The sequence below is a fragment of the Typopeltis vanoorti genome, chromosome 19, assembly GCF_054136105.1.
Source record: "Typopeltis vanoorti isolate ZY-2024b chromosome 19, IOZ_Tvanoo_1.0, whole genome shotgun sequence".
In the NCBI taxonomy this organism is placed as follows: domain Eukaryota; kingdom Metazoa; phylum Arthropoda; class Arachnida; order Uropygi; family Thelyphonidae; genus Typopeltis; species Typopeltis vanoorti.
Window position 1 is genome coordinate 103907167 of NC_143567.1, and position 18964 is coordinate 103926130.

At 34.8% G+C, this 18964-nt stretch overlaps 1 protein-coding gene across 1 annotated transcript in view; it reads right to left on the minus strand.

Moving 5' to 3' along the window:
- LOC150096411 (actin-binding protein WASF3-like) overlaps window positions 1–18964 on the minus strand; it is a 196536-nt gene that overhangs the window by 157977 nt on the left and 19595 nt on the right. Inside the window, exon 3 of the mRNA XM_090409338.1 lies at window positions 3692–3845. Coding sequence (XP_090265464.1) covers window positions 3692–3845 — 154 coding nt within the window. The remainder of the gene's footprint in view (window positions 1–3691; window positions 3846–18964) is intronic.

Genomic DNA, 18964 nt, shown 5'->3' on the forward strand with positions numbered 1-18964 from the left:
GCTTCAAAAGAGTTATTTACAAAAACATCTAATACAAACCCGAGACAAACAAAGTTTATTTTTTTACAATATTCACATGGGAGTTAACCTAAGTAAAAAATCGATGTAATGTGCTTTGGAATATTTAATATTTAAGCTACAATCGAGTTTTTACACTCTGCTTATAATCATATTCACTTGGCTCGCTGTTTGACTTCCACTGATCCAAATTAATTCATTTACCTGGAGTTATAAGAAAATTACTGATTTGACAATTTTAACGAAAAATAAATAAACAATAGCAACGCACTTAAAGCGAATTAAAAATAATACAAAATAAAGATAAATAAAATACTATGTTTTCAGTTTTAATTAAATTTGTAAGTAAGGAGGAATACACAAGAGATCGAACAAAAATCGCTCTGCGATCAACGGGTTGAACACCCATCCTATACAGTCAAACAACCAGTCTTAAAGGAATACCTAGTTTATGAATTTTGGCAGACCATATAATTTAGATGGATGACCACAGAATATTTTAAGTTTTTTCTTTTGTTCTTCATCCCGATTAGTTATATTATTATGCTAACTCATAGTATTTCAATATTGAAACAAACTGCAAGTGGTCTTCAAAGTTTGAATAGCAGATGGTACAGAGATAAGATAGAAACATACAAGTTGTATCTACATTGTATGGGGGGAATCTTACAATATAAACATGAGTGAGATTTTACATGCTGAAAGTTTTTTCCACTTGGTTAGACTATAACAAATTTTGTTTAATCCTTTATCCAAGTGTAAGCCAACAAAGTTTGTGCTTGAAGTATCTTCAGGACTGAGGCAACTCATGGTAAAGGTGGACCAAGCTATCATCACTCCTAGTCTTAGTATCTCCAATAATGCAAAGCACATCTCCTTGCAGACATGTATAATGCTACGCATTGAGGGAAGGGCCACTACCCAGACCCAGAGGTGGTGATACTAAGGTGGAAGCAATGGAGAAGTCATATTTACCTATACGAGTTGCCAAAAGTTGTCTCACCTTATTATTAAGTTAATCTGGATTTAGAGAAAAATGTTGGAAGTAAATTAAATTTATTATAGTCTAACTAAGTGGGAAAAAAACTTCCAATATCTTTCTCTAAATCCAGAGTAACTTAATAATAAAGTGAAACACCTTTTGGCAACTCGTATAGGTAAACATGACTTCTCCATTGCTTCCACCTTAGTAGACCTCAATAAAGGTCGAAACCAGTAGCATTATACATATCTGCAAGGAGATGTGCTTTGCATTATTGCAGATACTAAGACTAGGAGTGATGCGAGCTTGGTCCACCTTTACCACGAGTTGCCTCAGTCCTGAAGATATTTCGGGCACAAACTTTGTTTGCTTACACTTGGTTAAAGGATTAAACTAAATTTATTATAGTGAGATTTTACAGCTCATAGCATGGGAGAAGGGAGGTACTTTGGTCTTGAAGAAACTCAAGTTCTTTCTGGAGGGTGAGTAAGTCTGCAGATGTGAACTAGGTTCTACTTTTCCCGTGGCACGTGCTGAGTGTGTAGAATGCCATGAGTGCTATCTTCAATGAATGTTTCAAAGAAAGATATGATTTATATTTAGACACTAAGTATGTGTGACCTGGAAGAAGCCTCCTTTCAATGAGTCTTGATTCTCTGAGGAACATACATAATAATAATGTATGATTTAGCAATAAAATTCTAAATAAAAAAATAAAATAAAATAAAATAAAAAACCTCAGAATGCTGAATTTTTTTTTTTTTTTCATGAATGATCTTGGTATACCTGTTGTTAAACCATAACCAACTTGGAAAGCGAATGGAAATTTGGATCAGAAGGGAATTAAGGTTTATGAACGCATGCCAGTGAGGCTTCAGTAACTGAAGCACATCAACCACAATGCATTTCACTTCATTGATGAAAAAATAGTCAGTGCCGAGATCACAACCAAATCAACAAAATGGCTGGTAACTGTTTGAAAAGATATTGCAAACATCTTCAGTAATATATCAGCAATTAGCTAATAAATTATATCTGACAATAAATTATATCCTTGTTTTCATTCTTTACTGAAATGTACAATTTTGTATGTGAAGCAATATCACAAACAGGCTGCTTGTATTCATCAAACTGCTGTAGTATCCCATAATGCTCTCAGCAACTCCACTGATACAGAGACCTTCGTATGGTCAAAATCAGTCTGGTTTGGAGCTTACAATAATGCATGACAATATACATGTCTGAAAGAAAATGTGCTGTACATTATGGGATACTACGGCAATATGATGTGAAATCATACACCTCTACATACAAATAGCCTAGATATGATGCTACATCATATGCAAACTTATAGAATAAAATACAAAAATATAATTTCTTGTCAAGTATACTTTACTTTCTAACCAAGAAAAAAATTGCTACAGCAATCAGTTAGTCAGTGACACATTCCTACAATTTAGTAAGATTCAACTGGCTTTCATTGTAAATGAATTAAAAATCAATACAGAAACATACCAACACGGCATGCATCAAGATATTCTGGACCCTTATGGACATGAGCATCTTAAAATTACCAGTGAACTCTGCAAAAGGACTGTGCACCAGTATCACTACGAACTGTTTATAAAGTTTATAAAGACTGTTCTAGAGGACAAAACAATCTCCCCATTATCTTACAATCTGGATCCTATGAACTCAAGGTGATCAATTTGGAGACGGTCTACTCTATATAGGAAGCCTGAAATAACTGAAGGTACCAGTTCTTGAAAAGTTCAAGGAACAGGTACCTTCATAGATAATTTTTAAAAACATCTCTCATCACATTCAATAAATCTGATTTTAAAACAGCTGTATATTTGTATAACCAAAACAAAACTGCCAGAAATTTTTATGTTATGTATATTATGAGACATTTCCACATATGAATGATTTTTGCCACACCTCATGTATCTAGGAAAGAAATACAGTATATAAAACTATTCCCAGCTATGGTAGGAATAATTGATACAGTATTTTTCAGACAGCTTAAGTTAACCAACTTAGGCAAAAGCATCTTCTCCTAAAATATAATCTGTCAAAAAATGGACAAACTTAGCATAAATGCACACAGTTATGATATCTTACATTAGGTAAACTTAAATTATATCCTCTGACAGCTCAGTCTGTGAATGATTAAAATAGTTAAGTTTCAAACAGTAAAGCAAATCATGAGATGTTCTTGTAGCTTGGATCTCCAAGCCACACAAACTAAATTAACATTACAGTGATTCCCAAATAAACAGGAAGAAATGGAAGTTGGCAACATCTTTACCTAATGCTTTCTAATATTTTTCAGTTTTACAATGATTATAGCAATTATACAAAGGAGAAGATTAAAACACTACGATCAGAGATGTTGAAGTGCAAGCACACACACATTTAAACCTATCAGAAATCAGTATCAGATTCTTGACAGCTCATTTATATAATGTCAAATGAAGCAAAATGTTCCTTGATGCTTAGTAACTATCACAGAAATGAGAAAGTAAAATATTAGATGAAAGAAAGACTAACATAGTGCAATATTATGTAGCATACTAACAACTTAGATGTGAATATTATGAAAAAACATGAATAAAATGTTTATAATATATAGAGCACTTATAAATTTAACATTAAAAATAAAATCAGACAAAACAAAGCATGGCAAACCTATAAGGATTTAATTTATCCAATGGTGGAGGCCTATCACAGGAATAATGCATTTCTAACATAGCCCTGGGCATAGTTGCACGTGACACCACTTGTTGATCATATACAACAGAACTTTTGAAAGCTTTTCGCATATGAATATCTTGCAGAGACACTGAAAGTAAGATTGGAATAAAGAATAAATACAACATGAAATTTAAAAAATAAATTATATATTTCTCACAGGAAAATTTTATCAAAAATTGTGACTTCAATAGCCTTTACTTAATAGTTTTAAATAGAATATGTGCACTAGACATATTTAAATAACTGATGAGACTACGTACCAATCTCAAAGTTTTGAGAAGTGATCACTATTAATTGTTCATAAGTTTAATAATTATATTATATTATTTTTTTTTACCTATGTGGCTTTCTACAATTGTTCCTTTGAAGTCTAATAATGTAATATCATATACCACAGCTGCAACCAAGACATGAGCTAATATATGCATGATTTATGATTCATAAGTTTTGTAAGGATGTAAGGATTCATAAGGATTGTAAGGATTCATAAGGATGCTGTGACAGTGAATGAGTTTAAGGCGAGGTATGATAGATACTGTATGAATGTCGAATAGTTGTGATGAAAATGATTTGGGGCCTCCCTCGATGAGTCTAATGACTCCCTGGAGTTGCCCGTAATAATAATAATAATAATAATAATAATAATAATAAGTTTTAATAAAGGAATACCATGAGCAGACATATAAATACAAAATTAATAATGGAAAAACTCACATAAAAAGATTATTTAATAGTATAATTTTCGCCTGTGTGTCACAAGCATCTCCAGTACAAATTAAACAATAACTGTCAATTCCAAAAAGCGCCCACCTAAGTGGCTAGTGTAAAACTAAAAAGGTTATATACAATAAAAAGTTAGGAAAGATTAGCTGATTTATAAAGTACTATTTCCCATGAAGAGGATAGACGTAAACCATCGTATCTGTTTAAGTTAGGAGAGTGAAATAAAGTTTCACATTTCTTTATAAAGCCGTTCCGTGAGAAACCGACTTTTGTGAAGGACTCTTGTCTTTCTCCAATGAACTCTATGTCTAGTGGTGATGGCATGTTCTGCAAGTCCAGACTGTTGAGGTTCAAGGTATTCAATATAAGATTGGTGTTCTTCTAGCCAAATAGAGGCAGATCTCCCAGTTTGTCCGAAATAAGATAATCCACAAGAGCAAAGAATCTGGTAGACAACTGGATAATTAAAATGTGGAAGCTTGTCCTTGAGAGAAGTGAGAAAAGTGGAGTTTTTTCTGAACGGTGAAAAAATATTCAGTGGTTTTAAAACTTTTGCTATATGTTCACTAATGCCTTGTGCATAAGGGATAGGACTGCACGTTATTTCTTCTGTATTTGAAGAGGAAGACATATTAAAACTACTCAAAGCTCTTTTGATGAAGGAATGCTTATATCCATTAGATAGAAAGGAAGAAGTAATATATTGCAGTTCTTTCTGTAATAATCTGTTCTTCAGACGATCTATTTGTTGCCTTTTGACCGTTCAGAAAAATCTCCACCTTTCTCACTTCTCTTAAGGACAAGCTTCCACATCTTAATTATCTAGGCGTCTACCAGATTCCTTGCTCTTGTGGATTATCTTATTTCAGACAAACCGGGGGATCTGCCTCTATTCGGCTAGAAAAACAACAATCTTATATTGAATACCTTGAACCTCAACAGTCTGGACTTGCAAAACATGCCATCACCACTAGACATAGAGTTCATTGGAAAAAGACAAGAGTCCTTCACAAAAGTCGGTTTCTCATGGAACGGCTTTATAAAGAAACGTGAAACTTTACTTCACTCTCCTAACTTAAACAGATACGATGGTTTACGTTTATCCCCTTTATGGGAGATAGTACTTTATAAATCAGCTAATCTTTCCTAACTTTTTATTGTATATAACCTTTTTAGTTTTACACTAGCCACTTAGGTGGGCGCTTTTTGGAATTGACAGTTATTGTTTAATTTGTACTGGAGATGCTTGTGACACACAGGCGAAAATTATACTATTAAATAATCTTTTTATGTGAGTTTTTCCGTTATTAATTTTGTAATTATTGATTCATGTTTTGAATATAGTTAATGGATGAAATATACTGGAGTTTTTGAATTCTATATAATTTTTGTTACATGTATAAGCTGTGAAATTTATTTAAATAGAGTTTACTTAAATATCTGCATTTGCCTTAATTCCTCAAAATAAACTTTTTTATATACAAGAAAACACAAGGTCCACATAAATGATAATGAAGAGTTAAAAAAGTTTTTTTTCTTTTTTTTACAAAATATGAAATGACATACAGAAATGAAGCCTACTACTATCCCGGAAGAAAAATTTCAAAACGTTTTGGTACACAAGTGCAATTCAATGTATACTCCATCCATGATTCTGCACATCAATGCAAAACACTTTTATACCAGATATTTTCTTTCATTTCACAATGAACTTTCCCAGTTGTTTCTTGGCTATTGTGAAATGAACTCTTTTCATTTCAGACTTCAGCCAATCCACTGGTTAAGAAAGTGGAAGAATATTGTGGCCTCACTGTGAAAAGGAGGCACTGAGCCATCCTACTGATAAACAAAGATTGAAGTTTTCTTCTGGCATTTGAATCATCAACCAAAATTCCAACATACTCAAAATAACTCCATTAACTGTTTTTTATGAAAGTGCCTTACACTGCAAATCAGGTTCATCTGCATGCAATAGGCAATCAGTAAATGTGTCATTAATCAACATATTGTTCAAGCATTGGGAAATGAAAATTTTCAGTTCATTTCTGTTCAGATTCGATTGGTGAAGCAGAGCTTTACAATTTGCCTTGTATAAACATTCTATAGAGAAAACCACTTTCATGAAGGACTTAAAGGATTATTCTAAATGATTCTATGTTCTGTGGAGATGACATTTTCTGCAAGTCCAGATTTAGGCAATTTAGGTATTCTTTCAGAAATGTCTTTAACATAAGGAATGGTAATACAATAAACCACTTCTTGAGGGTGGGGGAGGGGAGATGAAGAAGCCTTATAGTTGTTAATGACCATGCTAACATAAGACTCACTGAAGCCATTAGCATGGGTTCTTAATATACTGTATATTATCACGTATAATGCGAAAAATTTATGGTAAAAAATATTACTTAAAGTTAGGGATTCGCATTATATGCGGATCCTAAAAAATATAACATTTTATTAGACTTGCACACACAATATATACTACGTAATGCCTATGCAACCAAATCTACTTGACCCACTCGCATTCGGCGACCGAGCACACATCGTATCTGCGCATAAAGCTACTTACATTACTGGCTTTATGCACAGATACGATGCATGCTCCGTCGCCGAATGGTAGAGCACAGTGAGACAGATAGAGCAGAGTTAGGTATATCGGTTTAACCACAGTTCATTTTAAATATTATTCATTATTTATTATTCATTTCCTAGCCTGAAAATGAGCCAACAGAAACGTAAACATTCATCTTTTGAAGCAGGATTTAAATTGCATGTCGTGCAGTTTGCAGAAGAACATAATAACAGTGTTGCTATGAGAGAATTTGGTGTAGCAGAGAGTAATATTAGACTTTGGCGTAAGCAAAAAGACAGTCTTGAAAAAATCCCCAAAACAAAACGTGCCCGTCGTGAAGATGTAGCATCCTTTCCAAAACTCGAAGAAGAGCTAAATGAATGGATTTTGACGCAAAGACAAGATGGCATTATAGTAACAAGAAATGCAATTCGTTTTCGAGCTCTACAACTCAAGAATGGTAAATTCAAGGACACACCAGGTATTTCATCTTTTCTTGCTTCGCCTGGGTGGTGCAACAGATTTATGGAATGCAAAGCATTAGCATTATGACACCAAACAAAAATTGCACAGAAGTTACCAAAGCAGCTTGAAGAAAAAGTGCAGTCCTTTCATAAATTTATCATAAAATTACTGAAGTGTCACAGATATGAACTTTCCCAAATTGGAAATATGGATGAGCCGCCCATGTACTTTGATATGCCTGGGAATCGAAGAGTAAACTCAGTTGGTGAAAAGGGTGTCTTCATAAAAACAACGGGACATGAAAAAACGCATTTTATCGTTGTTCTAGCATGCATGGCAGACGGAATCAAATTAAAACCAACAGCGATATTTAAATAAATTTAGTTTAATCCTTTATCCCAGTGAGAGCAAACAAAGTTTGCGCCTGAAAATATCTTCAGGACTGAATATAGTGTTGTACTATCTTACTGGGTAAGTAGTACAACACCAGGCAACTCATAGCAAAGGTAGAGCAAGCTACCAACGCTCCTATCCCAGTATCTCCCATAATGCAAAATACATCTCCTTGTGGATACGTATACTGTTATGCATTAAGGGATTGGCCACTACCCAGACTAGTTTCGACCTTTATTGAGGCCTCTTCAGTGGGAGCCAGGCCCAGAGTTGGAGATACCAGGCACAAGCAGAAGCAAGGTCATCTTTATGTATAGGAATTGCCAAAAGTTTGCCACCAACAGCAATATTGAAAAGGAAGAAAATTCCGAAGCATATGAAATTTCCACCAGGTGTAATTGTTCGCACCAATCAGAAAGGTTGGATGAATGAAGAAGGTATGCAATTGTGGCTGGATCAAGTATGAAACATATGTCCAGGTAGCTTATTACGTCAACAAAGCATGCTAGTCTGGGATATGTTCCGGGCGCATTTAACAGAGGCAAGCAAAGAGAAAGCACGTGAGCTACATACAGACCTAGCAGTCATACTGGGTGGTTTAACTTCCATTTTGCAGCCGCTTGATGTCAGCTTGAATAAGCCATTTAAAGATCACTTACGTGAAAAATGGAGAGAATGGATGTCATCTGGTTTGGTGAAGATAACAAAGGGTGGGAATTTTCAGAAGACTGAGATCACCCTAGTCACCAGCTGGGTTAAAGAAGCATGGGATTCAATACCATCTGAAATGATTCAATGCTCATTTCTTAAATGTGGACTAAGTAATTCAATGGATGGATCCGAAGATCACGTCATATACGAAAGCGAGGAAGATGCACAACAAAATGGAGAGCATGAAGATGATGACGACAACTGCTACACTGATGATGCAATCGCTACAGATGAATTTATAAATGAAATATTTGATGACTTAAAAGATGAAGAAGAATTTAAAGGATTTTGACATTTTGTTTTAAAATAAATATTTCTTTCGTTAATTCGTATTGTATTATTTATAATGTTATGGAACAAGATTAACAGATTGCACTATACGTGGACATGCATTTTAGGGCTAGTTTTTAAACAAAATTTCTAGTTTGCATTATACGCGATTATATACGGTATTTTATTTCTTGTAATAGTACTGCTTCAGTAGACATAAAACAGTGAGCTGATGCAAAAGCCTTTATAGTGTCCAATTTTTGACAAGGATAGTGATGTGTAAGAGAATGAATGTAAAATCTGGTTCTTTCTAAAAATGAAGACGTGTAAGCTACCATGTGGTTGCTTACATACCAAACACAGATTCCTCTGGAATAAGACTAAGGTCCTTCCCAACAGTGATTCTCTTTCTCTCTAAGCCATTTATACATAAAAAGTTGTCAGGTCCTGCTTCACCAACAAAATCTGAACAGAAATATAGGAATTATTTCTTTTCCATTCACCCCACTATGTGCAATTTTTCATCATCATCATCAAATTCCTGTCATGTACCCTCAAGGGGTGTACAAGATATGATAGTACTACATGAAAAAAAATTACATCATTACTAACTTCCTATCTACAATTTTCCTCCAAATCAGTCTGTTACTTGTCAAGACTCCAACATTATCAGATCTTATATTTCTATCATCTAAAGCACTTTGTTTGTACTGTATCAATCCACCAATATCTTGGTCCTCCTCTGGTTCATTTTGCTGCCAACCTGGCGGAGAACACTTGTTTTGCTAATCTTTCTTCACCCATTCTGTTTAAGTGACCATACCACCTGAGATTAGCTCTGCTAACGCATTCCTAGATGCTGACAATGTCAAGTTCTTTCCTAATATTCTTGTTTTTAATATGATATTGCCATTGATGCCATCTGTTCACGCCTATAATCTTTCTCAGGACTCTCATATCTGCGGTCACTAGTCTTTGGTCAAGTGTTTTACTTCTGATCCAGTTCTCAGATCCATAAGGATTTGAGAACTGGTTTGAACACTATCTTGTATACAGTTAATTTAGTGTTCCGACTAATTTATTTCTTATCCAATATGAATTTATTCAATTGACTTCGCACCAAACCAGCTTTATTGATTCTGTTGTATTTTTCTATATTGCATTTACCATCTTCACTAAAAATAGTGCCTAAGTAGCTGAAATGTTTTATTTGTTCCACAGGTTCCCCGTTCACAACACAGTTGACATTTTCAACAATTCTACCTATTTTCATTGTCTTTGTCTTTTTAATGCTCACCTTCATACCATATCTATTACAACAGTTATTCAATTTAGTCAGGGAATCTTGCAAACTTGTAGCAGATTTATTCAGAAGTATAACATCGTCTACATAAAGCAAAGAACAACTGACATTAACATCTCCAATTCTGATATCCTGTTTAATACCACTTTCCTTCATAATGTAATCCATATAGATAATGAATAACAGAGAGGATAATGTACATCCTTGTCTCACACCAGATTTAACATTAAACCATCTTTCTGTACTTCCTTCAATTCTAACTGCTGACTTACAACTCAAATAAAGACTAAGTATTGCTTGATATAATGCCCCATTGACACCATATAACTGTAGCGTATTGAATAGCTTCTCTCTTGGCACCTTGTCATATGCCTTTTCCAAATCGACAAAACATAAATACAGATCTTTGTTATATTACCATGATTTCTTCACTATTTGTCGTAAAGTGAAGATCTGATCCTGACAGCCTCTATTTGGCCTGAATCCAGCTTGTTCTTCACCCAGCTTTTTCTTCCACAATTCTCAATCGTTTCTCAAGTATACTTGCATAGATCTTGAAAGGAACACTTAGTAGGGAAATACCTCTGTAATTCTCACATTCAGTTTTATTTCCCTTTTTATATATGGGTACTATGAGAGCTCTACTCCAATCATCGGGAATTCATCCCTCTGTCCAGGCTTTCTGAACTATGCAATGCAGCATCTGTAAGACTTTTAAATATGTATTCCTGAATATATATGAATAAATATGTATTCATATGTATTTAAATATGTATTCCTGAATACATATCCATAAAATATAGATATGTATTCAGGAATACATATCCATATTTTAAATATGGATATGTATTCCTGACTGCATGCCTGGTCAGTGTTTTTTACCACTGTGTTGTCATCACTGCTTGTTTCATTTAGCAGTTTTTCAAAGTAATTACTCCATACTTCAAGGATATCTTTTTCTTCCGTTTTCATGTCACCTTTATCATCTCTAACTCCTTTTACGGCACTCTTTCCTCCATTCCTAAGCTTCTTCAAGAACCTCCAGAATATTTTGCTACTTTCTTGATATTTATTTTCTATATTCTTGTCAAAGTCCTCCCATGACTTTTGTTTAGCTAGTTTTACACAGTGTTTAGCATTCTTGCATTTGTCTGTATTCTCTAAGAGCACAAGCTGACTTATCTGCCAAGAACTTTTGATATGCTTTCTTCTTTTCCTTCACTGCCTCTTTAACTTCCTGTGTCCACCACAGAGTTCTAATTTTTCTATCCTTGCAGACAACTTCACCACATGCCTCTCTAGCTGAATCAATCAGGGTTTTTTGTGCAATTTTTTTATAATATATATCTGGTTTTAAAATTATGTTACGACCTTAATGTATTTTAGACCATGTAGCTCACATGTTTTCATTGTTCTGTCTTCTGGGTGTCTTTTCTGCCTGTTTAATCCATACTCAGCCCATCATCCATGTCAAAAAACAGGAATTATAAAATGCCTCATCAGAAGAGCCAAAACTAATTGTTCTACTTTTGATTATCTACAGAAAGAACTTTCTACTATCCAACAACACATGAAACTCAATGGCTTTTCTGAAAAAAGTACTCATCTTCTCAATTCTTATAATCCTCCACAAAACAACAAATTTTCAATACGTCGGGTGCCTATTCATTATATCTCCGGTATTTCAGAACCTATCGCAAGAATTTTATAGAAATATGATTTAACAACTACGTATTCACTTATTAACAAATTGTCTTCTCATTTTCCTTCTCCTAAAGACAAATGCTCAACTTTATCTCTTCCTGGAGTTTATCAAATTCCTTGCAACTGTGATCTCTCCTATTTTGGATAGACTGGATGTTCTCTTGAAAAAAGAATCCAAGAACATCAATCCTCCATTCCTCACAACAAACCTGAAAAGTCTGGATTGGCTCAACACGGAATTGAAACTGACCACAGCATCCTTTGGTCCAGGACTCGCCTCTTACATAGATCCCGTTATAGGTTCGAATGTTTGTTCAAGGAAAGCGTGGAGGCCTTGCTCCATCGTCCCAACCTGAATCGCAATGACTGTATATCTATATCAAAAATCTGGGAATGTCTAATCAAGATTATTCATTAATTATTATTTTTTTTTTTTAATCATGTCTCTACTTCGAAATATTCTGTTTCATACTTAGTGATATAACATCATGAGGCATGTTCTATTTTTAACGATCTACTGTTACTATTCTAGCTTGTATTTTTTTAAAACTGTTTTTGTAATATCACTGAGGATGGTCTGCTATTTCCAGACCAAAACATTTGGTTAATTAAATATCTTTCTTGTGTTTACGTGCATATATCATTCAGTCTTATGTCACAAGTATCCTTAAAACAGCAAAGGGCATATAGTGAAAAGTCAGCTACTGGAACAAGCTTCAGATTAAATATAACTGTATTTTTTTAAGAAAATTACAATGTACACTAATATTAAATATAATAAATGTAATTAATACTTCTAACATTTCACAAAGTTTATTTGCCATCATCAGGGAAGAACAAAAGATAATAAGATACGTGCATGCAACCACTACTACACTAAGTAACGAAGATGAAGCATGTCAACTGAGAGTAGGCCTAAATTCCTAAATAGTGGCACCATAGAGGGCTAAATTAGATATCCTTTGCTGTTCACTGAAGTATGGAGGATGAGAACTTCCCAAATTTGGAGCAGCTTCATGCAATCAAATTTGTTCAGGTTAAGCTGGAGCGATTGCAAAAATGTCTACTGAGTGTATTCAGCTAATAACAAAAAGAAAGAAGTGCAAAATAAGAAAAATGAGGGCATGATTGGGAGAGAAAGAAAAATTAAGGAGCGAGTGTTATATGGCGATTACAATTGTAAAAGGTGTGATCAATGAGAGGTTGGCAAAATTGTGCTTTCCTGGCACAAAAATTAATGTGTCAGTGAAGCTATTAGAGCAGAAAAGCATAGGGTGAAAGAAACGATTGTAGTAGATGGATCGAATGAAGTATGGCATGAGACAGGACTTGAAAGAATTACTAGAAGAAGCAAATGAGAAGAGTGAGAGAGTTAAGATAGTGAGTCTGTTGCCATGGTATGACAGAGTAGAGATAAGAAGGAGGGCCATAATAGTGAATGACTCGATGTGTAGTATGCAGGAGGAGTGGTGTGGAGTTTGCGGATGTGTGGAATGAGTTTGATGGGCAAAAGGACTTATGCAAGAAGGATGGTTTGCATCTGAATGGATCTGTTGTTCAGAGACTGGGAAAAACTGTTGCTCAGCAAAGTGAAAGTGGATGTGCAGAATCAGGAAAACTAGAGCTTTTAGGAAGGGATAGGAGCTGTTGAGTGGATATGCAAACATCGGTAAGGCTGTTGAGTGCAAGAACATGCATAATATACCTGAGTTAGTACCAATGGTAACAAATCAGAATGGGATAGTTAGTGTAAGGGGTCAAGACAGGGGTGGGCTTTTGCACTTTATGCACACTAATGCCAGGATCATTAGGAACAAGCAGGAGGAATTGTTGGGCTTGGTTGGCTCATCCCAGCCAAAGGTTACTGCCATTAGTGAGATATGGCTAACAGAAGATGATATAGTTAGTGGGATAGAGAGAAAAGAATGGAAGGAGGAGGAGTGTTATTAATTACAGCCAATGAACTGCAGCCAAAGAGTAGAAGTTTGACAAAATATACAATTGGATGCTGCTATAGACCAGGGGATGAAAAAGATGAAGAAGATAGTATGCATCGGCAAATAGACTCAATAAGTGGAGAACAGGTAATTATTATGGGGGATTTCAACAGTGGTAACATTGATTGGAGGGAGCACCTACTGGGCACCAGGGTTTCTTAGTGATGGGGAGAAGGAGAGGATACAGAGGCAAGTGACCAAGATGGTGGCAGGTCTATGGAATGAACCTTCTGAAAACAGGTTGAAGATTTGTGGGTTGCAGATACTGGTTGATAGGCAGAAAAGGGGCAATAAGATTGAGACATTCAAATTACTGAGGGATTTTTACAAGATTAATTCAGAGGAAATTTTTCAGAACGGGTCTGGTGGTAGGAGAACTAGGGGTCATCCATGGAAACTGAGCAAGAGTGTAGTTAGCAAGGGTGTTAGAACTAGGGTTTTTACTTGGAGAGTGGTGAATGAATGGAATAAGCTGCCAGAGTCTGTTGTGGGTGCCATGATGGTAAACGAGGTAAACGAGTTTGCAAAGTATGAGATACTGTGCAAATGCTGAATAGTCCTTGACATGATGTTTAGGGTCTCCCTCGATGAGTCTAAGGACTCCTTGGAGTTGCCCGTAATAATAATAATAAGGTAGTTTCTTAAGGCAGAAGCAGATTCAAGGAAAAGGCTTTCATATCTATATTTGCTGCAATGAAATAAAGTGGTTTTCTTCCAGTGTATTCAGCAAGTGTCCAAAGTATGGTCAGCAAGTGCTCAGTGGCTGTACTGATGGAAACAGATGTGGTCATGTTCAGCAATTCTGATGTTGACCATCTTGCCTGTCTGGCCATAATAGGATAATTTACAACTACAAGGGACCTGATAAACACCTGGCAGGTTTAGGGATTGTGGGCTGGTCTTTGGTGGATGGATAAGGGATGTTAATATTTTATATGGTCTGAAGTGGTTGAAAGTTAGTATTTTTTTAATTTTTGTTAGTATTTCAGATGTGCCTTGGATATATGCATCCCCTAACTGTTTGGCTGCATGAAACTGTCCCAAATTTGGGAATCTTTCATACCCTGTACTTTAGCCTAAAGATGTCCAATTTAGTCCACTAGGTGGCACTATTTAGGACTTTAGGCCTACTCTCAGTTAGCATGCTTCATCTTCATTACTTAGTGCAGTGCCTGTGTGCGCATATCTTATTATATTTTGTTCCCTGATGATGGTAATTTGACTTTGCCAAAATACTGGAAGTAATGATTAAATTTATTTTAGTTAATATTAGTCTATATTGTAAATGAAGCCAGCAAGTTCGAGTAGCTGGGATCCATTATTAATGTGAAGAATTGCTGTTCAGAAGACATCAGAAGAAGGTTAGGAATGGCTAAAACAACAGTCAGAGACCTGTCTAAAATCTGGAAGGATGGATCTATCTCCATGGGAACAAAGTTGAGGATTTTGGATGCAGTTGTTTTTCCAACAGCGTCTTATGGATGCGAGACTTGGAACCTAAAGAAGTCAGATAAGAAACGGATATCTGCTTTTGAGATGTGATGTTACAGAAGGCTGTTGAGGATATCACATACTGAAAGGTGTATAAATGAATGGGTGTTAGAAAAGATCATTAGAACTTTAAAGCTCCTTAAGGATACTGACAGAAGAAAGTTAAAATATTTTGGACACACAGAAAGGTTGGAAGGTTTTTCCAACAGCGTCTTATGGATGTGAGACTTGGAACCTAAAGAAGTCAGATAAGAAATGGATATCTGCTTTTGAGATGTGGTGTTACAGAAGGCTGTTGAGGATATCACATACTGAAAGGTGTATAAATGAATGGGTGTTAGAAAAGATCATTAGAACTTGAAAACTCCTTAAGGATACTGACAGAAGAAAGTTAAAATATTTTGGACACACAGAAAGAATGGAAGGAGAGATTTCTCAGAACAGTAATAGAAGGTAAAGTTCCTGGAAAAAGAGGAAGGGATAGACCATCAATGAGATGGATGGATGGTGTGTGTGGAGTGACTGATCTTCAGAGAGTTGAGGCCGCCAAAAAAGCAAACAACAGGATTGCATGGCGAGGCACATACCGAGCATCGAAGTGAACATATGACATCTGTAGATACCCAGTGAACATAGACAGATAGATATTATAATTTTTTTAAAATACAGTTATGAGTAGCCAACATATAGGCCTTACTTCCCAAGATGAAATATATTGGAGATTTTTGATTAATTTTATATTTTTTCCCTGCATGTGTTAGCAATGTAAGTGTTTAGAAACAAGGATTCAAAGCAATAGCAGTGATGACACAAATTCTGAACACCGTGTAATAAGAACCAAGGAATAATGCTTGACGATATATGATCTACACTTAACAAGCAATTTAACTACAAAACTAGCTGTGTGACGTGTTTGCTGATAAATTTGATTTATCAGCAAACACATGACACAAGTTATTAGTCAAGAGCTGAAATTCATTCTTGTTTTCAAATGTACCTATATTCTTTAATTTCATATAATTTCTTTAATTCATTGTATTACTTATAATTTATTGCTGTTGGAAGCAAACCCATGAAGAAGCCAAATCATGGAATCAGCAAAACTAGATGACTATTATAGTTATTATTTATTAATTATTTATCTACATGGAAAAAAATACCATCAAGTTACTAATCTCGTATGGATGCTTAGATGTTGATTATCGCTCATGTTGCTGTGAGGAGAAAATACATGTCCAGAGAGAGGATAGTGATTAAATGGCAGTATTTTGGTTTTGCCATAAAGACATCTTCATGGGCATAAAGATACACATCCCACCTTAACCACAATGCAGGCACACCAGCATGAAATCAAATAAAAACAAAGTGGGATACTACAGTCCTCTGTGGTGATGACATCTTATTCATTCCAATGAAGGTCTCAAGATGATTGTCTCCCAAATTTTGGATAAGAGTCGACCATATTTATCTGCAACAGCAGGTTATCATCTTAAGACTTTCAGCAGAATGAGCTACATCCATCATTTCACCAAGCTAGGACTTTAGGATCACACCTTTTTATACTCGCCATTGATGGTAGTAGGGTTGTAGTAGGAGAATTAAGTAGTAGTGAAGAGGGTGAGATGTATTTAGCGAAATAAAGTGCCCTCCCGCGACGAGTCATTGGACTCCCTGGAGGTGCCATGTAGTAATAATAATAAGAATATTCTGTTTTTGTTTGCATTCCTGGTAGTAAGATTGCATGCAAGGGTAAAGTGTATATATTTGTGCCTATGAAGATGTCTTAGTGGCCAAAGTAAAATATTGGTTTAATAATATAACTAAATTCACATAAAAATACTCATAGACAGGCTTATAAGTTGGTTATGCATTACTAAATCACTTAAGGAATTGACAACGTACATACGAATATAAATTAAATTACACTATAATAATAAATATTTCCAATGAACACAAGGACTACATCTGTTTTCACAAGAACAGCCATTCTGGTCTTGCAGACCATGCTCTGGATACATGCCACAGAATATGGTGGAAGAAAGCTACAGTAATACACTGTAGCAAATACAAATTCAAAAGACTATTTATGGAATCAGCCTCAGCCCTAAGAAACTCTCCAAACCTTAACAAATTTGGTTGTATGAGACTGCCCCAAATTTGGGAGGCTTACATCAGTAGACCTTCAGCCCAATGGCCAAGAACATCTACTTAGTCCACTAGAGGGCATCATCAGAACTTTCAGGAGAACAATAGCCAGGGGGTGCGTCAGCCATATGTGTAATGTGTGCGACGCACACAGGCGCCAGGATAATAAAGGTGCCAAAGATTTGGTATGATATTTTAAATAAAGTGAATTTTGTCAGCAAAATACTGCAGTCTTCATCTATGAATCTCCAACTTGCTTTAGATGCATTGAATGAGCTAAATCAATTTTTAAATGATTATAGGTCTGATGAAACTTTTAAAGAAATTGTAGAAAGCTAAAATTAATTGCAGCAAAATTTGCGCAGAAAATATAGTAGATCCTGAAATTTCATTTAAAGTAAATTTTTTCTCTGCATAAGAGATCAAATATTACAATCTTTGAAGGAAAGATTTACTTTATTAAAATAACATATGAATTCTTTCAGTTTTTGTATTTGTTAAGTACTTCATGAAATAAAGAATATTTATTATCTTGTTCTAAAAAGCTACGATAAAAATTAACACATGAGAATCATTCAGACATTGATACAGGCGATTTATGCAAAGAAATTTTACACTGTCAACCATTTATTTCTAATTTTAAAAATGATATATATCAGATAATTCAGTATATTTATTCAAACGACTTAATCACAGTTTATCCAAACTTTACAATTGCTCTTCGGATTCTTTTGTCATTACCGGTATCTGTAGCATCTGCAGAATGGTCCTTTTCTAAACTTAAAATTATTAAAACTTACTTGAGCTCCACAATGGTACAAGACAGGCTTGAAAATCTTGCCATTATATCAATAGAGTCAGATATTTTGGATCAACTTGATATACATGATATTATTCAAGAATTTTCATTAAAGTTCAATCCACTAAGTGATTTTTCTTTCTGTTTAAATATTTATTTAACTATTTCTTTACCCAATAATGTTTAACATGTTCCTATTTTATATACTTGTAAGTTACTATTATTTATTTACTTTATTTTTTTTTTCAAATTATTTTTGTACCCTTTGTTATGTTTATTGTTTTTTATACATTTTTTTTGTTTTTGTAATTTATGCTTTTTGTTCAATAAACTTATAATTAATATATTTCGTATTTCATTTTAACTCACTGATACGTTTTTATATTGACAGTGTATGGAGGTGCCAGCTAAAGTTTTGCACACAGGTGCACCCCTGACAATAGCTTCATCACTTCATTCTCAGTTACTGTGTTGTAGTGCCTACGTGCACGTGCTTTTTTTGTAAGTTCCTTTTGAAGATGGCAACGTGATGTTGGCGAAATATTGGAAATATTTATTAAAGTGTACTTTAATCTATATTCGTATCTATGTTGTCAATTCCTTAAGTGATTTAGTAATCACATACGAATAATAA